General features: G+C 36.6%; 1 protein-coding gene across 1 annotated transcript; it reads left to right on the top strand.

The window, feature by feature from the left end:
* Positions 1-1,434: 1,434 nt before the first annotated feature.
* ube2j1 (ubiquitin-conjugating enzyme E2, J1) lies at positions 1,435-23,305 on the top strand. Its single transcript, XM_056481303.1, has 8 exons — positions 1,435-1,704; positions 5,599-5,672; positions 7,342-7,473; positions 10,855-10,939; positions 11,792-11,897; positions 15,816-15,939; positions 18,538-18,666; positions 19,233-23,305. Exons 1-8 carry the CDS (start codon positions 1,674-1,676, stop codon positions 19,500-19,502), a joined length of 951 nt encoding a protein of 316 aa, XP_056337278.1. The 5' UTR covers positions 1,435-1,673; the 3' UTR covers positions 19,503-23,305.
* The last annotated feature ends 1,540 nt before the right edge of the window (positions 23,306-24,845 follow it).

Here is a 24,845-nt window from a genome sequence, read left to right as displayed (position 1 = left end):
TAGCGGTAGACGTTAATAAAATACAATTAACGGATAATTTAATAAATAGTACAAATAATTCTCGTTAACTTCCGTCAAGAGCTGTATCCCTTCTAGAAACAACCGGTTGGTTGGCGAATACCGCCATCTACTTGAAGAATCTAATATGTATTTTCAGTGTTTTATAATAATTGTGAGAATTAAATTGCGGAATAAATTATAGTAAGTCTGTATTTAATATAATTATGTGTGCAGATTTTCATCGTAGCTGCTCATTACTTTACTAGTCTCCCCAAAGTTATTATTATATTACATTCTTCTTTCCGCATAATTTCTTTCACATTTATTATTATAATACTTAAACGGGTTGATCTGATCCTGTTGCATAAGCAGGATAGACTTTATTTTTTTCTTAAATCAAGAAACAGACTGAAGTTTTTTCCTCCCTTCGTGACTTATCAAAGCTTCTTGTAACATTTTCCCTTTTTATTCCTGAATATTTCAGGAATATTTCCAGTTTTTCCCCTTTCGTGTTCGCAAGCATACATATCCTGTAACTATAACACGCTTTAATGTAAACATTTAATCTTTAATATTTGTCTGCAATGGGCTATACACACATCTAGTGTACAGCCAATGATGAACTTCCGGTGAGAGCTTTATGTGACTACTTTTAATTTTATAAGGCTCCTTTTACAGCATTGATGTTGTAATGTAACTAAAATATAATCAGTTAAACATACTTCAGCATTCATTTAGATGTTAAAGCGTAAAAAGAGACCGGTTAAATGTAGGCGCTGTCATTAGCCGCAGGTCAGCGCAGAAACTCCATTGAAAATACTGAGGTAAAATTAATTTCCATATTTTAAAGACACGACAGGGGAAAATATAACTTAATGCAGCGCTTCTTGCTTGGTCTGATACCAACTTTATATCGTATCTAATCCAGGCAGTGATGATCGCTGTTTTTAAAAGAAATCAGATCTTAAATGAGGCTATTTTGTATGGGATGACAATAACCGGAAGCCCTGGGGCTGGCTGACTGAAATTAAAAGTCCGTGTGCATTTAGCCCACTAATATTTCTGGACTGACATTGAGTTTAAACGCACATAGTGGAAGTATACAAATTCTAAAAATGAGACAATTTATAATAATGAACAATAAATAAGGCGTTTATTAATCATAGTTTAACATTTACTAACGCATTACTCACAGTTCCATTCTTTTTTAAATATCCCTTCTGCTACGAAAAATCCTACTCAATATATATATATATATATATATATATATATATTGCTGTTTAGAAATATAGCAGCATTTAGACATTTTACACTGGGCATACGGACAGCAAGTTGGACGTCAACATACTGAAATAAAAGTCTCAGGAACGTCCGGTTCACGGGGACTTTTAAAACATAAAATCATGACGTCAAATCTGACTGTTGTTCTTGTCAAAAGCTTCCCGTTTTAAAAGAGAACTTTACTTCCTGTTTTCATTTTTTCTTCATGTGACATCTGAGACATTTCATCTCGAAAGTGTGTAAAAACACACACACACACACACCGCGCGCGCTGCCACGTCAGGGTTACAGCTCTAGATAAACACCTGGCAGAGCTCACACAACACACACTCAGCGGACAAACACACTCTCATAGGAGCGCAGATCAGCCGAGCGCCGGATTATTGAGCATCATGGAGAGCAAATACAACCTGAAGAGTCCAGGTTTGTCAACACTCTGATCTCCATCACACACACTCACTGCTGTAATCAGATATCGAGGGCTAGAAACCACACGACAATATCTCCATCCAGGAGATCTTCATCACGCACTCATCCATCCAGCCGGTCCGCTCACTGTGTCGAGCTAGCTAACGGTAGACTACTAGCCGCAGTCACAGGTGTGTGTGTGTGTGTGTGTGTGTGTGTGTGTGTGTGTGTGTGTGTGTGTGTGTGTGTGTGTGTGTGTGTGTGTGTGTGTGTGTGTGTGTGTGTGTGTGTGTGTGTGTGTGTAGTGTGTGTGTGTCTGTAATGAGTGTGTGTTTGTAATGTGTGTGTGTGTGTTTGTGTGTATCTGTAATGAATGTGTATGTTTTTTTTGTAATGTGTGTGTGTGTGTTTTGTTATGTGTGTGTGACTAATGAATGTGTGTTTGCGTTATGAAAGTTTGTTTGTATGTATATGTAATGTGCGTGTGTGTGTGTTTGAAATGTGTGTGTCTCTTTAATGAATGTGTTTGTTTTATGTATTGAAAGTGTGTGTGTTTATGTGTAATGAGTGTGTTTGTAATGAATGTGTGTGTGTGTGTGTGTGTCTGTAGTGAATGTGTATGTTTGTAATGAAATTGTGTTGTGTATGTGTAATGAATGTGTGTGTGTGTGTGTGTGTCTTTAATGAATGTGTTTGTATGTATGTGTAATGTGCGTGTGTGTGTTTGGAATATGTGTGTCTCTTTAATGAATGTGTTTATGTATTGAAAGTGTGTGTGTTTATGTATTAAAAGGGTGTGTGTTTGTGTAATGAGTGTGTTTGTGATTAATGTGTGTGTGTGTGTCTTAATGAATGTGTGTGTTTGTGTTTATAGGCGAATTGAATTGAATTTAATTATAATGAATGTGTGTGTGTTTGTAATGTGTGTGTGTGTGTGTCTGTAGTGAATGTGTATGTTTGTAATGAAATTGTGTTGTATGTGTAATGAATATGTGTGTGTTATGAAAGTTTGTGTGTAATGTGTTTGTGTGTCTTTAATGAATGTGTGTGTCTGTCTAATGAAAGTGTGTTTGGGTGTATGTATAATGAGTGGGTGTGTTTGTTTGTAATGAGTGTGTGTGTGTGTGAAGAGCGCTTTAGCGTATGTCATTTCAAGCAGATGCTGTTTTGTAATAATTAAAGCGCTTGTTTGACAACACAAAGATTAAAGGTCACAAACATCACATGTGCCGTGCAAAAACAGTTAAACGCGCGCTGTGTGTGTGTGTGTGTGTGTGTGTGTGTGTGAACTTTGTCACTCATCGTTGCAGAAAGGCTTGATTTAACTCCACAACTACATCAAATAATCATTGGGAAAGTTCTTACTGTAGTATCTCTCACAGACGTTACGCGAGATCTGCTTCCTTCATGTCTGTCACTGTGCTGTTTATCTGACGCAGCCGAGGCGGAGATTGAGACACACATGTGAGAACAGTGGGCGGGGAGAACTAGCTCATTTGCATTAAAGGCACAGGCAACAGAAACAGCTACATTGTGTTTAGGCCTGTTGTGATAGTCAATATATTAATTTATCGCGTGATATATGAAAATGAGGGTGGTTAACTTTGGAGGCGTGATGTATTGTCTATTTTATATAAAGAAATTTATGATGATGGATGATTAAGCTACATAATATAACAACGAACGTGCTGCATACTGCTATCTGTGGAAGGCGGGGCTTACGGAACATCTCCACGCATGCTACAAACACACACAGACAGAGTGTGTGCGAGAGAGAGCGGATAGTGGAGGTGAAGAAGACAAGATGCCAACCCACTGACTCGTGTTTAGAAACTACAGTCAGTTAGAATAAACAAGTCATGATGGACTTGGTTTTAAAGTCTCAGTCTTCAGTTCCGGTGTGGGAACATTTGGTCTTTAAGCTGAATGAGAAAGGAGAGTCCGCTAACGTGAACGAGCCAATATGTCGAATTTGTTTCAGGTCAGTGGCAATGAAAAAAAGGCAACACAACTAATCTTAAATCCCACCTAAAACAGAACCACCCTACCCATTTTTTCAACAGGGTCTTCCAGACAGGTAACTCTAACGGATGTATTCATCAGCCAGTGCTAATATAAACGTGACATAATGCCACTCATTCACAGACAGGTGTCATTATTTAGCTAAAGAGATTTAGTAGTTAAACACGCTCAAAACCAGCATTTAAAAACATATGCTGCAAACATTTAACAAACAGTCCTGTGTTGGAATCTGCCTGATTATTTAAAAAAATGGCGCCTGAGATGCATTAAAAGTCTACTTCTGACTTACACTGTTTTGTTTACATCTACTTTATTATTACTTATTTGTTTTAAGATGATTTTTTCATGTTTCATTTTCAAACCTGAATTATTCTAAATATTCTTAAATGTACTTTGAAACGGTGTACATGCGGTGTACATTAATGTGCACATAACAGCTGCACATAACACGTTGTATATAGTAATAAACATGTACCTACACTTGTCAATCTGTATATTTGCACTCACTACTTCTATTTTTAAAAATATATATTTTTATTATCTGTTTTTTGTCCTGTCTCTGTAATTCTGTTGCACTGTAGAAGCTCTGTCACCAAAACAAATTCCTCGTATGTGTGAACATACCTGGCAATAAAGCTCTTTCTGATTCTGATGAATTATTACACTATGTTATGCATATTTAAAAAAAAATATATTAGAGATTTAAAGTTATTAAGTGGCAATAATATAGTTTATCGCAGTTAATTTGGGTATCGTAAAAAAAAAATAGATATGGTGACAGCCCTAATTGTGTTCAGAGCAGAAAAATCCAATATTCTGAAAGCTATAATAAACGATCAGAGAAATATATGGCTTGATATCATGCATAAAGTACACCATTTCTCATGTTGTCTGTTCTGACATTCTGATGCTTGTCTGAATAAGTTAAATTAGTAATAGAACTAAAGGATTGCTGGGGGCTTTTAGCAAGTTTTAGATTTTTTTTTTTTAATAATTAGCAGAATTTTAAGGCATTTATTATCTTGAATTTTTCTTTTTTTTAGCAAGAAAATATACTGACGTATTTCTTTATGAATGCATGAACATTTGTTCTAATGTGAGAATAATTTCCCAAGAATAATATTGCTAAAGGTGGCACAGTGAGTAGCACAATCGCCTCACAGCAAGAAGGTCGCTGGTTCGAGCCCCGACTGGGTCAGTTAGCATTTCTGTGTGGAGTTTGCATGTTCTCGTAGGTTTCCTCCTGGTGCTCCGCAAGTCCTAAAAAAACATGCGGTACTGGTGAATTGGGTAGGCTAAATTGTCCGTAGTTTATGTGTGTGAATGAGTGTGTATGGATGTTTCCCAGTGATGGGTTGCTGCTGGAAGGGCATCCACTCTGTTAAATATATGCTGGATAATTTGGCGATTCATTCCACTGTGGCGGTCTAGGGACTAAGCCGAAAATAAAGTGAATGAATGAATTTTCAGTTTGACAAATAATAATAGGTTTGTCTTGGCTACACAAAATGCACTTGCAATTCTAGAATCAGCCTTGACAGAAATGAAATGCGTTTCACAGTGTCATGCTTGGACAAATAATGCTAAATACAAACAAAAAGGTTTTTAAGTAAAGGATAAAGTTCATCCAGGAGGCTGTTAGTCACAGAATAAATCCTGACATGTATATCGGCAGCACTGTTAGAAAAAACTAAGGGGTTTATTCTGTGAAAACAACCGGCTGGATGTATTTTATCCCGCTTATTACAATGGCTACCTGCCACAAAACACAAAGAACTCTAAGAAATAAACCAAATCAAATATTGAGCTTTTGTTAAAGTAGGTATGTTTTCAAATTTAGGAAATAACCAATAATGTTGTGTGTTTGTGTTTGCGTGTGTGTGTTAGCTGTGAAGAGGCTGATGAAGGAGGCAGCAGAGCTTCGCGACCCCACAGAACATTATCACGCTCAGCCACTGGAGGTGAGACTTTAATTCAGAATTTATCTTCTGAGAGTTTCTTCATGGGTTGTGTTTTGTTTTAGTGTGTATGACTTTATGACCTTATGTGAAACGTGTGTGTTTTCTGTAGCGCTGTACGTGTCTTGTTTGACGTTTTGTTAACAGAAGTTGATTCAGTCATGATTAATTAATTAATTGAATGATTCATATTGTAAATATTTAGAAAAGAAATGCTAAATCAATGAATATTAGTCACAAAAATAGTATTATTTGTTGTTTATTATTATAAATGTTAGATATTTTAAATGTAAACAACAGTTATTATTTATATTAATCGACTGAGTGGGCTATATGCGGAGCTAATGTTTCTACCCATACCAATACTATATGACAATTTTATATGGCTCTTTTTACAGCATAGATATTATACTGTAATTAATATATAAAACATACTTCAGTATTCATTTAGTTGCTCAAAAACTCCATTGAAAACACTGTGGTAAAATAAATGCTCATTTTTTAAAGGCGTGGTGCAGGACAGTGTAATTTAATGTGGTGCTTCTTGCACAGTCTGAGACCCATTTTATATCATATATCTATCAGGCAGTGAAGATCAGGGATTTATTTTTTAAAGAAGACTAACCTTAAGCGCACCAATTTTGTAAACACATACAGTTCACCAGAAGCGTTTGCCCCAGGTTACTGCAAAAATAAAAGTCCTTCTGCATACTTCTGCATATACCCTATTGTTACATAAGACAATCATTTTTTATAATTTTAAGTCAATCAAATTGATATTCAGTTATATTTAATGAATTAATTATGATTTATTATGTAAATATGAAGCATCAGGAACACTTTATTCATAAAATGCTAAAACAATGAATATTAAACTATAAAAACATTTGTAGTTGTTGTTGTTATTATTATTATTCTTATCATAAATGTAAAATATTTTAAATGGGACTAGATTTCAGCTTTTAACATTTAAACAGTTACAATTCAAAACAACAGTTATAATTTATATTTAATTGACTGAATTATTACGTTAATACACACATTTTTATTATTCGACTTTAATTATCTGATGTTATTAAAAGCATTTTATTATTTTAAATAGCTTTATTAATCTTGAGACTTAGGAAGTGTACTGAATCTTATAATGTCCACCTGGAGCGGAAGTTTCTGAGGCTGAACCTGAATATTGAGCAGGGGGCGGAGCTTTCCTTTTGTGCATAATTTTCTTGTAGCAAGCTAACAGTAAGAGGGGCGTGGCTAAGACCATAAACATGCAATTGCTATGGAAACCCTCAGGTTGACAGAAAAAGCGGCACTTCACAGCAGATGCTCAGAGTTTGATTGAAGATTACCAAAACAAACCTTTTTTTTTGACTTCCACTGATTAATTATTCACCTTAAGAGTAACAATGTGAGCTAGCGACATAAACATTGCACTCCTTGTGACTTCACTCAGACTTTAAATGATGTTTTTTTTGTTATTTTGAAGAACATCCATAAATGATTTGAGCTTTTATTGTTCACACACAAGGGGAGCTTGTTTTATCAGCCTGAAGCCACAGATTAAGAAATTACTCTGTATGTGATCATCCATGTTGAAGTCAAGCTTGCATGTGTAATCATCACCGCAGTGTTAAGGTTATATTCAGTGTGAATGTGTTGTGTTGATCAGGATAACCTGTTCGAGTGGCACTTCTCCGTTCGAGGACCTCCAGATTCTGATTTCGATGGGGGAGTTTATCACGGCCGGATCGTTCTTCCTCCTGAATACCCCATGAAGCCCCCCAGCATCATCCTGCTCACTGTAATTATACCGCCTTTTTACTGCTTTAACCAACTGAGACGGGGTAGAAGTATTGCTATAATAGAAAGAGAAACTAAAAAATGATCAATATAGAAAAGTCATGTTGGATAAAGAGTATTCTTGTGGTGAATGTGCATAAACTCCACTTCAGAGTTGTTATTATGAGTGGGGAAACTTGACGTTGTCTTATGTTTTTGAGTTGGGAGTGTGTCCGTGAGAAACGCTACACTTGAGAAAACATCGCCGTACTTTGCTCTTGTTTCTATATTTAAGAGATAAAGTGCATGCAGGAGGTTGTTACCACAGATTATTACATGACTGTAGGGCTGCATAATATATGGCAATGTGCACATCTGCAATAGAGTGGAGGAACTATGACATCCCCTTGTAGGCTAATGGGCTGCAAGCATAAAACTGGTTCCCTCGAAAAAATCCCTATAGGATTTTCCCGTAGGCTTTTCGAAGATTGCAGATAATAAGCTCCGTGTTCAAACACAGTTCATTACACTTACAGGTTTTGTCCAGCCGGATAATCCTCACATTAAAATACAACATTTAGCACTTTTGGATCTTAAATGCAAACGCAAGAATTGAAAAGCTAACATTAGGCTATGAACAGACTACAGAGCCTTGTGGCGCTCGCCTGTGACGTCAGCACCGCCCTGATACAGACTACTTTTCAAGCTTATTTTTAGAAATATGGTCCATGACAAACATTTACTCTCTTGGTTTATTATATTATAATAATCTATGCTATATATTATAAACAAATAAATAGACGTACGTGCCTTTTGGATTGTTTTTTACACGGGGAATGCTTGTTGTTTTGCTTTACGGTTGTTGTAAATGCTTTAAAATTGTATGTATAAATGTGCCTACATGGTATGATCATCATATTTAAATAGGTGTATCGCTTGTGTGCATGCAGCCCGCTTACCTTAGACGACAGAAATGAGGCGTGAGGGAAATGTCTATAAGCCTGCAAGTTCCATCATGGATGCAGAACAACATTCAATATTTTTCTTTGGTCATGAAGTACAGCGAAAAGCAGCCCATACAGTCACATCTGCTTTACATTTTAAGGAGGAGTGTAAATATTGCAGTTATGACAGACTTTAATGTGTAAAACGATGACAAATCTATTGATCGCGTTAATATGTCTGTATTTCTTGCACTTTTATTCACACACTTGCATTACTGAGAGCAGGAAAGAGACAGGCTGCACTGCAGTAATAATATCATTTAATTAAAATAAATGATCAACAAATTAATCTGCCATGACGGTCTCTACAAGTGAAGGAATTATCTACACACAATATGAATTCCCAATTAGTAAAAATACTACAAACTATAAAATACTATTCATGAAAATACTTAAATCACAGACAAATGTTTTTTTTTTATTATTGTATAAACTTAAAAAAATAAAAAATAAATAGTTTAATATTTAATATATTAAATGTGATGTGTAGCTTGTAAACATTACTGTGGATTCCTCAAGTTAATGGTTGTCTTAAAGCCGAATGTTTCACACATTGAGTTCATTTGAAATGTAAACGCGTTGGTGGTCATTTGCTTAAATCTGCTTTAAGTTTCTCTTCATGCAGAAGTGCTATGGTCATGGTGCAGACTGCTGAATGAGCCTTTCTTTTTCTTTTTTTTTTGACATTAGAAAATATTTGTGTTTTTGTGCGACGTGAAAATGATCCCATTGTGTCTCCTTGCTCTCTACGGAAATGTAGCAAACAATTAGACTCCCACACCTGCCGTGTTCAGTATCAGCATAAGATGAGAACTGAAGTAGGTCAGAAACTAGATGAAACTAATAGACAGATACAGCAGAGATGATCAACATGTTTTATGAAGCGGTGTGTCGCGATCTCAGTCTGACAGTGCATTAGTTTACTTGTCTGTTTTCATGGTGTTATTTGAGCTTTTTCCAATAGTAATGTTCACAGCAATCTGTTAGGGTTGTTTTAAAAATGAACTCATCAACAATATGTAAAACTGAGCTCTGCGTTTAGTTTTACTTTCGCTTTTTGTCCCTTTGCTGGCTGTTTTTGTTGTGGCTAATGGAAATTTCACTGCAAGTTTGTTGTCTGTTTCAAATTCAAGTTGTATTTGTCACGAGCTCAGCCATATGAAGAGAAATATGCCGTGAAATGCTTGAACTGCTAGTGCACCTAAAAACAAAAGTCTATCAATAAAAAAATCCTGCTTAAAATTAGAATGGAAATTACATCTGGAGAAAACCCAAACAAATTAAATATGCAGAACAATGAGCAGAGTTAAAAATATGAATAGAAATGTCCAATTGAAATATAATTGAAATAAAAAATGTCCTGGAATGCAGCTGTGCAGTGTCCATGTTGTGCAATTAAGGCTATTGTTTGATGACCTGTTTGTCATGTATTGCTTTCCTCTTTCTCTGACCATTGGTTTTGTGTCTATCTAAATTTAAGGATGAACAAATAATAACTTGACTTCTAGTTGATCATTTGGGTTTTAGAAGTGTCTTATATGAAAGGTAAAGGCCTCTAGATGACGCTTATTTTACCAAAATAAAATATGGTCATGCCTTGATTATGAATGATTTGATTAGGACTGTAAGGTCTGACTTTGCTTAGACAAAAGTATCTTCACTGAACAGAAATAATGTCCAGTATAGACTATAAAGTCATGGTGCAATGGAAAAAAAGCTTGGAGGACTGCATCCATACATCTCTGCAATGACTCAAATCACTGATTAATAAAGTCATCTGGAATGGTGAAGAAAGCCTTCTTGCAGGACTCCCAGAGTTCATCAAGAGTCTTTGTGTTTATCTTCAACGCCTCCTCTTTCATTTTACCCCAGATGTGCTCAATAATGTTCATGTCTGGTGACTGGGCTGGCCAATCCTGGAGCAGCTTGACCTTCTTTGCGTTCAGGAGCTTTGATGTGGAGGCTGAAGTCTGAGAAGGAGCGCTATCCTGCTGGAGAATTTGCCCTCTCCTGTGGTTTGTAATGTAATGGGCAGCACAAATGTCTTGATACCTCAGGCTGTTGATGTTGATCATCCACTCTGCAGATCTCTCACACACCCCATACTAAATATAACCCCAAACCATGATTTCTCCTTCACCAAACTTGACTGATTTCTGTGAGAATATTGGTCCATGCTGGTTCCAGTAGGTCTTCTGCAGTATTGGTGATGATTGGGATGCAGATCAACAGATGATTCAGCAGAGAAATCCACCTTCTGACACTTTTCCAAATGATCCACTAGAAGTCAAGTTATTATGTGTTGATCTTACAACTGAGATCCATAACAAGACTATTATCAGGTAGTGTAGTATGTTCCTTCTTTTAAAACTATATAATTTATTTCTTCTTCTCCTCAGCCCAATGGAAGGTTTGAAGTGGGGAAGAAGATCTGTCTGAGTATTTCTGGTCACCATCCTGAGACGTGGCAGCCGTCCTGGAGCAGTGAGTGTCTCTATAATTTGGGGTTATAAAATACCATCTCTGACCCAATGCAAGATTCATACTTGTAAAACACAAAATATAATATAAATTGGCCTGTATAGTTGAAGACAAAATTTCGACAAGGCGTTGGACAACAGAGCTTTGAAAAATAAAATAGGTAACACTTTAGAATAATGGTCTATTAGTGTATTTACCAAAACTAAGTATGAATGATCTCATAAAGCATTTATTAGTAATAATAATAATTCATAATTAATAATTCAACATTAACTAATGCATTATTTAAGAAATCCAAGGTTGTGCTTGTTACCATTAGTTAATGCACTGTTAGTTAACATTAAACTAACGTCATTTGACTTAAAGAACATTAACTAACATGTAAAGAACATGAGTAAATACAGTAAAAATGCATTACTAATTGTTCATATTAGTAAATGCATTAACTGATGGACCATTATTTTAAAGTGTTCTCTAAATTTTAAGGGTCCTAATAATATTAACAATAAAGATTATTTTTTTTAAAAATTGAAGATTATTGTGCAAAAGAGATATTTTAGGTTTGAAGTAAACTAGTAGTGCAACATGATCTGTGGTACAAGCACAGGTAAACATTGTTTTCGTTTTTGAGTCCTTGTAAGGAGTTTAAAGGCCACCTAATTTATCCCTTTTTAAGAATATATATATATATATATAAGATATATATATAAGATATATATAAAGATTTATAAATATAGATATATAAAGAAACCTGTGTGAGGCGCACTCAGAAATGCTCAATGATTTTTGTTTTTCAGTGATCACTCTTTCAATTACAGCTGATTGTTTTTTTGGTCTGTTTATTTTGTTTGTCAGTCCGGACTGCTTTAATAGCGATCATAGGATTCATGCCGACTAAAGGAGAAGGAGCGATCGGATCTCTGGACTACACTCCTGATGAGAGAAAAGCTCTCGCTAAAAAGTAAGATCTTCTACCTCTTTATTTCCATTCTTTTTTCCTTCTTTTATTCAGCATGAATAAAGACGAAACGCCATGACACAAAGCAACGAACATTAAAAGTTAAAATGCATTAAAGGGATCGTGCACCCTAAAATGTCAATTCTGTCATCATTTACTCACACTTTACTTGTTCCAAACCTTTATACGTTTCTTTCCTCTGTTGAAACGAAAAGAAAAATGGTTCAAAATTCATTAACAGTTTGCCCTTTTACTTTATTTTCCACTGTAAATGATGTGATGATTCTTCATTTCATAGGCAAATGCAAAAACCTTGTTTTTATAGCCAATTAGCATTAAAAGAAAATTATATTTCTTAATAGTCGATTACATTGAATGTTTAGTTGGATTATAAGAAGATGTTTCTGACTGATGAGATAATTAATCATAATGAAAAATGATTTATTATTTCTTGAGCTAATACTAGATATTTTACAGCGAGGTTACATGCTCTGTTAAATCATTTGGGTTTTTTCTTGCTCAGTTTATTCTAGTTGAACTTGCTAATAATAGTCTGTTACTGCAGTGTTTCCCAACCCTGTTCCTGAAGGCACACAAACAGTCCACATTTTCAACCTCTCCCTAATCAAACACACCTGAATCAACTTATCATAACATCAGAAGAGACTCTAACACCTGAAGTTAATGGGTCAGATAAGGGAGACATCCAAAAAACTGTTGGTGTGCCTCCAGGAACAGGGTTGGGAAACACTGTGTTACTGTATGTTGAATGATACATTTATGCTGAAAACGTCTAAAAGAACTTTGGTGCATGTACATATTACAGTCTGTTGCCATTTCAGTGGCTATAAATTAGGGTTTCCTGATTTGGGAAATGTTCATATTGTGATTACGGAGGTCAATATTGCGATTGTAAATGTTATCGTGAGTCAGCTTGATGGGTTTTTAAGAAAAATGCACACATAGATTAGTAATGAGAAATTTAAGATGCGCCGATTGCAATTTTCTTGGCTCATTTCTGATTTTTAGGTGTGACCTGATGATACCTATTTTAGCAGATTGCAGTTTTCTTTCTAAGAACTATAGCTATAATAAATTATTAATTATAATAATAAATAAATATCAATAATAAAAAATCTGCTTCACTTTTCCATAAACTGCATTAACAATAACAAAAGATAATTTTCCAAGCTCAGAAATATATATATATATATATATATATATATATATATATATATATATATATATATATATATATATATATATATATATATATATATATATATATATATATATATATATATATTATTTATATATATATATATATATATATATATATATATATATATATATATATATATATATATATATATATATATATATATATATATATATATATAAATATATATATATATATATGTATATATATATAAATAAATAAATAGAAATATAGAGAAATATATATGTATATATATATATTAAACGCAAGAAAAAAATCTGAAAATTAGTATATTTCATTCATTCATTCATTTATTTTCCTTCAGCTTAGTCCCTTTATAATTCAGGGGTCGCCACAGCAGAATGAACCGCCAACTTATCCAGCACATGTTTTACGCAGCGGATGCCCTTCTAGCTGCAACCCAGCACTGGGAAACACCCATACACACTCATTCTCACACACACACACACACACACTCACACACACACACACACTACGGACAAATTAGCTTACCCAATTCACCTATAGCGCATGTGTTTGGACTGTGGTAGAAACTGGAGCACCTGTAGGAAACCCACTCCAACACGGGGAGAACATGCAAACTCCACACACAACTCGAACCAGCTGGGACTCAAACCAGCAACCTTCTTGCTGTGAAGCGAAAGTGCTAACCACTGAGCCACTATCCCTCACCATACAATACTAGCATCTTATAATATGTTATGTACTCTCATTGTGGCAAAGATTAAAGCAATAAGTTATTAAAGCTATTTGTTCTGAAGCGTTCGCTGAGAAATCTTCTCCACGTTGAACAGCACTGGGGAAATGGAAATTTGACAGGAAGAGTCTTCAGCTTTATGATAAAAGCTCATCATCTGCCCTAGAGACTGAGAGGTGCTGCTGGGACGTGTGTGGACATGCTGAGTCCTTCAGAAGACAATAAGACAGATGAAGACGGAAACACACGTGTGACAAACTGCTGCTATCAGCGGCTCATTTCCAATCAACACGTGCTGATTAAACGCTACCTCCAGCACACACACACACACACACACACACACACACACACACACACACACACATACCAGCACATGACAATAACAGGAGCAGATCTGTGGGATTCACTCTAGAATCATCAGTCAGCTGTTCTGCTTGTGGACTTAGTATTATATTTTTGGGGTATTCTAATCCTTCATTAAGTGCTTATATACAGCACAAAGAGCTGTGGTTATTAACTGCGCTACTAAATAAAAGCCATTATAATCTTTAACTTCATATTAAAATCTCAAATCACCTGTCAATGAATGTATGAATTAATGTATTTATTTATTTATTTATTTATTTAATTAAATAAATAATTAATTTATTTATTAATTTATTTATTTCTTTTTCATGATTCATTCAACATTTAATGTCCAGGATGCGGTGAGACTGCAGTATCAGTAATGCAGTATATTCTCTTGGTTGCTCATGCACTTTATACAGTACAAAACGCACTGCTATATTCATAGGAATGGCCAACAATACATTGTATGGGAGGAGAATATGCCAATAATAATAATTTCTTCTGTGTATCTATCTGTCTACCTTTTTATCTGTCTGACTGTTAATCTCTATCCATCTGTCCGTCCGTCTGTCTGACTATATTTGTCTGTCTGTTTTTATGTCTATCCATCCGTCCGTCTGTCCATCCATCCATCCATCCATCTATCTATCTATCTGTCTGTCTGTCTGTCTGTCTGTCTGTCTGTCTGTCGTTCTATCCATCGACCCACCCACCCATCCATCCATCAATCGTTCTATCCATCCACCCATCCGTCCGTCCGTCCGTCCGTCCGTCCGTCCACCAATCCATCCATCTATTCTTCTATCTATCCATCCGTCCGTCGTTCTGTCTGCCTGTCTGTCTGTCTGTCCATCCTTCTATCTATCCATCCATCTATCTATTGTTCTATCCATCCACCCACCCATCTATCGTTCTATCTATCTATCCATTCGTCCATCCTTCCGTCTGTCCATCCGTCGTTCTATCCATCCATCCATCCATCCATCCATTCGTCCATCTGTCGTTCTATCTGTCCATCCGTCCATCTATCTATCCATCCATCCATTCGTCCGTCCATCCATCCATCCATCCGTCTATCCATCTCTCTGTCTGTCCATCCATCTATCCATCCATTTATCTATTGTTCTATCCATCCACCCACCCATCTATCGTTCTATCTATCTATCCATTCGTCCATCCTTCCGTCTGTCCATCCGTCGTTCTATCCATCCATCCATCCATCCATCCATTCGTCCATCTGTCGTTCTATCTGTCCATCCGTCCATCTATCTATCCATCCATCCATTCGTCCGTCCATCCATCCATCCATCCGTCTATCCATCTCTCTGTCTGTCCATCCATCTATCCATCCATTTATCTATTGTTCTATCCATCCATCCACCCACCCATCCATCCATCTATCCGTCTCTGTCTGTCCATCCATCTATCTATCGTTCTATCCATCCACCCGTCCGTCCGTCCGTCCATCCATCCATCCATCCATCCATCGTGTATGTAACCTGTATGTGTCCCTGTGTTTCTCTGCTTGGGTTCAATTGGCTGTGTGTGTGTGTGTGTGTGTGTGTGTGTGTGTGTGTGTGTGTGCGTGTGTGCGTGTGTGTGTGCGTGTGTGTGTGTGTGTGTGTGTGTTGCGCAGGTCTCAGGATTTCTGCTGTGAGGCGTGCAGCAGCTGCATGCGCTCGGCTCTGCTGCCTCTCTCTCCTGACAGTGACCTTCGACCCGCTGACCCTCAGAGACTGGCACAGCAGATCAGCTTCAAGGTCCGATCACACCAACAAAAACACACACATTTCACAAACACACAACTGTAAATATAGAAAAACTGTAATTTTTGAACACATCATCATGTTTCTATGTAGAATGTTTTATAGTCTAGGTCAGGGGTCGGCAAACTCGGTCCTGGAGGGCCGGTGTCCTGCACAGTTTAGCTCCAACACTAATCAAACACACCTGAACAAGCTAATCAGTATCTGCAAGATCACTAGAAATCTATAAGCAGGTGTGTTTGATTAGAGTTGGAGCTAAACTGTGCAGGACACCGGCCCTCCAGGACCGAGTTTGCCCACCCCTGGTCTAGGTAAATCATAAATGACTAAAATCCCTTTGTAACGCCTTCGAAATACTGTAAGTGCTGATAAAGTGCAGATTTTTGTCTCAGTAAAAAAAAAGTATTTAAGCAAATGTAATATAGTTCAGGTCTACAGGGTGGTGTGTATGATAAAACAATTTTTCGCCTTTTAGTGTTTTGTGCCAAAAGGACAGTTCACTCAAATAACTAACATTTCCATCTTATTTACTCACACTAAAGTGGTTCTAAACCTTTATGAGTTTCTTTCTTCTGTTGAACACAAAAGAGGATAATCTGTAAAATGTAAAAACAGCTATTGACATCAGTCGTCTGTGACTACATCCAGCCTGTAATGGTAAACATTAATTAATTGTATGTTTTTATAATCAGACTTGATAACAGTCTGCAGAAACACTTTGATTGACATTCTCCCTTTGTATATGCCATCAGAGGGGGAAAACCCCGCCCACTAGTGACCATCTCTCCCTCATTAGCATAAACAGCCCTGAGTGAGAAGCAGCCGTCCGCCATTAGAGGTTTGAGCTGCTAGATAATGTCAGCGACTGATTATAAATATGGAGTTTTAGATGAAGCTCAAATGAGCACTGGAGTCTCCATAGACTGCTTTCTGCTGAGACACTTATTTTCAGTTTTTTAGAGATCACGCTAGTCCTGTTTTGAATCTGCCACTATGCTGACACACAGGCATTTCACGGCTCAAAATTAACCTTTTTTCTTAGTAGCACCGGTGCTCCTAACTTCAAAAATGTAGGCGCACCAGACAAAACTTAGTCACACCCACTAAAAATGATGAGCACCGTTACTACACGCTTTATATTAACAGATTTATTGTGTTCGAAATCAACTCTAATCAAAACTAACAAATAAACAAAACCCTGCATGCACTCACCAGCCCTGCACGCACTGCTTGACGTGAATGAGATGAACTGAAATTGACAATAATGACTGTGCTGTTCTCATGGGTGCTGTCTGATATTGCACAGATGATATTTACATATCACTTATTATTTGCAGACGTCATCTTAATAGCAGTAACGGTCTTTTCATAAGCTGCAATATTAGTTTCATCTCAGTGAATGCATGCTCTTTAGTGATGCTGAACGCTGCTGACAGCATTGTGACGATTAAATAAAGGATTAAATTAGAACATCTCATGTTTAAAATGTGTAGATTCAGTGGCAAACACTGTTACCTGAAAACTCCATCCCACCGGCTTTACAGTGAATGCTTTAGTCATTTTCATATTGGACTTTATACACTGGAAGTCTTTTATCCACTCTTGGAAAAGTGTAAATGCTGGATTGACATTCATTACATGATCACTAATCAGATGTGCCATTATTTGTAACTTTAGGTGGTTTCTTAAATTAAATCGGTCAGTGTTGTTTTCATTCTCTCGTATCCTGACCTTTAGATTTTCACTGCTGTAGTTCCCTGTCTTCGAAACTGAGTGATTGACAGCTGATATTAACCAATCCATTCGCGTTCTGTTCTAGCGCAGTGGGCCCATAAGAAGAGCTTGAAGGCGGGACAAGCATTGCATGCTTTGTTTACAGCAGCAAGTTGACATGTCAACTGTTTTAAACCATTCCTGAGCGCTGCGTTTGGTGTTTTTAGGTGCAAAGATGCTTAATGCGGGAGTGCCTCCTAACATTTTGCAATGGAAACTGGTCGCACGACAATTTTATGCACTCACACAAATGCTACCGAATATATTTTGAGGTTACATAGATAAAATTTTGGCCGCATATGCAACCAAAACAGTCGCAATTTCCAGCCTTGCATTTTTAGCTCCGCCCTCTTCTGAAAAGAGCACAATCTCATTTGAATTTAAAGCGACAGTCACCAAAATGGCACAATTTAGATCAAAGTCTAAAAGGGTCAGTTTCAGAGAGTTATAAAACATTATCTGTGTGGTATGTTGAACTGAAACTTCACACACACACACACACTAGAGACATCAGAGACTTATTTTGCATCTTGTACAAAAGGCAATATAGGGTCACCTTTAAACGCATCTTCTTCTTTAGAGACATTTCAGAGGTTATTGAAAAAACACTGATGACTATGGAAGTCAATGGCTGTTTTTTCCAGCATCAGTTTATCTCCATTTGTGTTCAACATAAGAAAGAAACTCAAACTTTTGGGGTGGGTGACCTACTCAATTAAGCCAGTATAGGACTGAGTCATTTTCTTGGTAATTTTTCACATTTATGTAGCAGTGTTTCTGATTTGTGAAGGGTGGGTGTGTGTGTGTGTGTGTTCACAGGCTGAGTCCAGCTCCTCCGCTGCGGACAGTGGCAGCTCCTCATCAGCAGCGGCCGCAGTGTTTTCCAGTACCAGCGAGAGCTCTGAGACTGCAGACCAAGACACCGAGGACACGTCTGCAGCTGAGCAGGTACAGCTGAAACGCTTCACATTCTGATCTTGCACTTCATTATCTCCACAGGCCTCACAAGCTGAAGTTATAAGTAGACTATCACACAGAATCTCCACGTGCCGAAATCCACAGATTTATTTCATTCATTTTCTTTTCGACTTATTCCCTTTATTAATCCGGGGTCGCCACAGCGGAATGAACCGCCAACTTATCCAGCATGTGTTTTACACAGCGGATGCCCTTCCAGCTGCAATCCATCTCTGGGGAAACATTCATATACACTCATTCACACTCATTATATACGGACAATTTAGCCTACCCAATTCACCTATACCACATGTCTTTGGACTGTGGGGGAAACTGGAGCACCCGGAGGAAACCCACTCAAACGCAGGGAGAACATGCAAACTCCACACAGAACTGCCAACTGACCCAGCCAAGGCTCAAACCTGCGACCTTCCTGCTGTGAGGCGACAGCACTACCTACTGCACCACTGCATCACCCAAAAATTGATTAATTTTTTTAATTACATGTGGTGTGTGTGTCCTGCACTCATCTCGCTCTCTGTCTTCTTCTGCTTTAGACCGAATCCTCATCTGTGGCTCCTCAGACATCAGCCGAGGATCCATCAGTTTCAGCAGCTCCAAGTCCCCGTCAGCGCCGCTCCCAGAACCAGTCCCCGTCCCCCAGATCCCCTGTGTTCCCGGCGTCCCCCGCGGCCCCGCACCTCCCTCAGGACAGCAGTCGCACCGGCTCGGCCGTCCTCATCGTGCTGCTCACGCTGGCTCTGGCCGCACTCATCTTCCGCAGGATCTATTTAGCACACGAGTATAAGTTTGACTATGAGCTGTAAACTCTTTCTCCAGCGGCGTACGCTCCGTGACCGGACGTCTGTTTCCTACATTCAACTCTTCATAAATGATTAAAAAGGGGTGAATATTAGTACGCTAGTCAATATATCAGGTCTTGATTTCACCCCAAAACGTACCAAATTTACTAAATGAGTTATTTTTTCATTATAATATTTTTCTCTGGTCCCATTTTCTCTTAAGTGGCCTTAACAAATAGGTACCTGCACTGAAACTATTCATTTATTACAATATACTCCTGTAAATATGTGTTTTTACTTAGTACTTATGCTTGATTAAATACCTGAATGTAATAATATGTTTAATTTCTTACCTTAAACCTCCCCATACAGCCAAACCTGTCCCTCACCTGACCCGTATCCCAGCTTAAGAGCACCACAAGTGTTCTGCAGTATGAACAATACATTATGAACACAGTAAGTACTTTGTATTTATATTCTGATGCAAGTACATAGTAGTTAAGGCCACCTAAGATAAAGTGGGACCATTTTTTTTTTGCTTTGCTGAAAGTGACAGCTGTCTGTCTCGTGAGGTCACGACTGAAATGTTTTAACTGTAAAGTATTTATGCATTGTGGGATGACAAAAACTGCCTTTTTAATTGAAGATTTTATTGTTTAAATCATCTGGTGAGTTCGTTAACTCTAATCAGACTCTCTGGCATTTGAAGGGGTGTTCATAAGACTGTCATGAACATGAATGAGATATTATACATGCTTATGACAGCTGCCATTAACCCTTTAAGGTGCACTACTTAGGGGGAAAAAACAACTCTGATAAATATTATGACTACCTTTGATAATGATAACCTATGGATCAAGCAGGTGGTTCCGATGCCTGTTAAAGGGTTAAGAGTCATTGGCGCAGTTGTCGTCAATTTAAATGGGAATGCATAGATGATATTGTTTGAGAAGTCTTTGTTGCGACAACTTGACATTACCAAGTCAACATAACTTGTCATAAACCTGTCATCAACATGATTGTCATGAGGCGGTTATGAATTTAATAGCATCATTTATATTTTTCTTGGCCTCAGTTACAGTGGTACTAATTAAATTTGACATTAAAATATAATTGATTAAATATTAATGATGCTGTTATTAAATTATTTGATGGAGTATTGACAATCTTCGGTTATTATATTAATTTTATTCTACTGAAAGAAGTGATCAGATAAAGATTCATGACTTGGTTATAATTGGTACATGTTTATGACAGACTTCGTAACATCAAGTTGTCATAACAAAGGCATCTCAAACAGTTTTGCATTTAAAATGACACAACTGAGCGAACGTCACTGAATAACAGTTGTCATAAACATGCATAAAATCTCATTCATATTTCTGATTTGTCGTGTCATGATTATAAAAGTGTCATGACAGTCTTATAAACAACCCATTCTTCTCGTGTTTAATCACAAATTCTGTGTAATATTCCTGTTATCGTCATGCAGAATATCATTAACACAATTACATTTCATTGTGGGGTGAAACGTGACCAAGATCTGTGGTTTCCTTGCAGATCCTGCAGTATAATGCAGATTATTATAAAGTGTTTGAGTCTGCTGTTTATTAAATATCACATTATAGTGTGTGGAAATGTACAGATTTGATGTTAGACTGAAACAGACTAGTCCTAGCCTGAGAATGTGCAGACTGCTTCTGATATCGCCCAAATAAATATTTATATATGCTAATTATGTAGGCATGGTTGTAATATATTGCTTTTAAATGGGTTAAAAATCCACATGGTTGGACTGAACTTCACTTATAATTATATAATAACTGCATTGTTTTTTCTTTTTTAACCTAATCTATCATACAACTTTGGATGTCAATACTGCAATATAATACATGAATTAAATGTATAGGCAAATGCTGCTGCCCCTATGTTTACTTTCTAAAAGGGTCAGTTCACCCAAATATTTACAGTGTGTGATCATTAAACTGATGAAACTCAGGTTTTGAGTTTCTTGCTTCTGTTGAACACAAAGGGAAATGCTGGACAATAACAGCCATTAGCTCTGTTTCCATCCACCTATTTGTAAAGTGAAGTGACGCTGAAAACAGGGAGTGAGGATCCAAACGCAGGGTTTATTATACAGAGATGGTCAGGCAAGCAACAGTCAACACAGGAGCAAACGGATGTATATGGGCAATCCAGAGTCGTGGTCAATAAGCAGGCAAAGCAAGGTTTAAACATGCAAGCCAAGGAAAATGCGTCGTAATGTTCTGTAAAACAAGACTCAGCAACAATGTGTGTGTTTGTGCTGTTTTTATAGTCCAATGTTATCAGTCTTTGACAATCCTCCGGCTATGTGTATGCAATCAGTTAGGATTAGGAACCGGTGTGAGTGTGCGTGGTGCATGACTGGAACCTGTAGTCCATAATAGCGGATTTGTAGTCCGTTAGCGATCTGCAACCGCTAAATCGCTGATAATCATAACACTATTTCAATGCAAATATTATTTACTGTCATCATGGCAAACAGAAAATAAACCAGTTATTAGAGATGAGTTATTAAAGCTATTATATTTAGAAATGTGTTGAAGAAATCTCTCCGTTAAACAGAAAAGAATAAACAGGGGGGCTAATAATTCTGACTTCCACTGTATGTGTAATTTCCCTATAAGACAACGATTTTTTTTATCTGAAGAGACTTAAAAGGAAATATCTTTAAATGTGAATCCTTCAAAAATGGTAGATATTTATCAAAAGTAAACCTTAAAAGCTGTGTTAAACCATATTTTTTTATCTTATTTATTGCTGTTGATGTCTTTTTTTATTGTTATAATTTGTCTTGATTATTATAGATAAGTGATGTTTATAAAATGTTGTAAATTTAATCTGGTTTTGCCAAGAAATAGCCAGAGGAGCTGATATTTCTTTGATTCTCTCTTAGGATTATGCCATAAGGAAATGATTAATGGACAGGTTCAGATGTGCATACATTTTAAAAATGCATAAAGTATGACTGAGTAGGATAAACTTTTTATTCAATACAAAAAAAGTGTGTATAAACTATAATGAAAACGCATGTACCAAATAAATTCCAGCATGCGCATAAAAAATGGATGTGATTTTGTGATAAAAGGTCATGTGATGATTAAAATGTGTGTGTGATGTGACACGTTAATGGACTTTACAGCATTTCCAGCACATTGAAAAACATCTGAAATGTTGTTTTGCTGATTTCTAAAACTCCTCAGCTGTCAGTCCATCACCACAGTGCTTCAGTATTATTCTTCTTCTATTATTATTCCCTCCGGAACTGTCTTGAGCATCTTTCTGAGCTCCCAAATGCCACCACACTGCATTCACTGCATTTCGTCTTCGTTTTCTGAGGCGCAACTCATTTATTAGAGAAGAAAAACCACCACAGTGGCTTCTCCAAACACACTAAACTACATCTCTCTGGCTGATATTTGCTCCAGTTTATCAGGAAGTGAACATATTGTTCACTTTAGCTAGATGCTGATGCTGTTTTATTCGCAAATCTTTTATGCGATTATTCCAGTTTGCGCATAATTTTAGCTCACATCTTTGGATGTAAACACATTGGCTTCCAAATTTTTGGTTCCTGGCCTACTATGAATGTCAATGGCTGCTTTTTCCAGCAGAGTATCTTGTTTCAATGTTTAACAGAAGAAAGGAACTCATAAACGTGAGTAAATGATGAGGACATTTTCATTTTTGGGTGAACCGTGCCTTTAAGCAGCAGTCAGTATTTTTCTCCAGCTTAATATTAAATTGGACGAAAATGCAATAAATGTTGGTATTTAAGAGTTCATGATGTGAAACGTTGTGAATTAATGATCTTATAGCTTTGTTTTCTGTTACTGATCGAACTTATCAGACTTTCACAAACCCAACAGCCTCGCATTGAAGGAGGGACCGGCCATATTTCATGACCAAAATAACAAACACGGGCTCATTGTGAAAACGTACCCCTATATACAATTCAGGACACCGGGCTTACACCCCTACAGTCATATAATATATAATAAACAATATATAAATCAACAGAATATGTAATGCAGCCTTTGTAATGTTGCTTATTAAATATATTTAGGCATTGTTGATTACAAAAAATAAACTACTTAAATGTGTAATTACCAGTAACCCAATGGAAAATGGAGTGAATGTCCTTGTTTATAATTAAAAAACACAAAGTGATCAACATTTCATGAACATTTCAAAACTGTGATAGATATGAGGGAAAGGCTAAATATATTTTACTTTTTTTTACTCTTTCTTTTTCTCTTGATATTTAAATACATTTTCAAATAATTCCTGATTGATGTTTAAAAGAGCATGGTAATTTTTCATAGTATTTCCTTTATTTTCCTTTAAAGTCTTTTTTTTTTTAAATTTCTTGTAGTAAAATAATTACAAATGAACACCCAATCGGCAACAGAACAAACCACTGTTGTCCAATGACTTTCCATAATTAAGCTATTTTGCCTAATTCACCTAGTTAAGCCTTTAAATTGCACTTTAAGCTGAATAAAATATCTAGTAAAGTATTATGTATTGTCATCATGACAAAGACAAAAGGTATTAGTCATTAAAAAATTTAAGTACACTGTATTAAAATTATATATCAATTAGTCATGATAGCTAACTGGTTTTGTACTTGATATACTTGACTGAAATAATGTATTATTTCAAAAAATGTGGCTTAAAATACCTCATTTTTATGTCATTTCTTGTTTACACGTTAGTTTTTGCTTTGTTCAAATGTATTTGTGTTCAGGTAATAGAACGAATTAAGTTTAAACAACTGTTTAGCTACTCAAATGGTTTGGGGAAACTGATTGAGGCAAACCATTTAAGTTGAACTTTATTTATTTAAGTTCAGTCAACTTATACCATTTGCCACAATCGGTTTCCTCAAATCGTTTGAGTAGCTAAACAGTTGTTTGACTTAAATTATTTAAGTTAACTGAACTCATACTGTGCATACAGCCCATTTAATTAAAATAGTTATATTATGTCTCTTTAAAATCTTATGTGGGGCAAAATAAACAATTAAGAAGTGAAATGCACTCAAAGATCTTTTGTACTTTTAAGATATTTTAGGGTTTCAAAATAAACAAGATCAATTTTAACATAGAAATGTTAGGTTTTTCAATGGACTTATCTTATTTTCCCTTCGGCAAACGGTTACCTCGATGACGCGCGCGGGAACGCCAGCCAATCAGAGCGCGCGCTCAGCTCTGGGATTCAGCGCGGCGCGAAAAATATCAGTTCATTTATGCTGAAGGTGATGTGAAGACATGCTCCCCAGCGCTGCTGACTGTCAGATACTTCAGGATTTCCTCCACA

Source organism: Danio aesculapii, chromosome 20 (assembly GCF_903798145.1).
Source record: "Danio aesculapii chromosome 20, fDanAes4.1, whole genome shotgun sequence".
NCBI lineage: Eukaryota > Metazoa > Chordata > Actinopteri > Cypriniformes > Danionidae > Danio > Danio aesculapii.
This window is presented reverse-complemented; position numbering and strand designations above follow the sequence as displayed.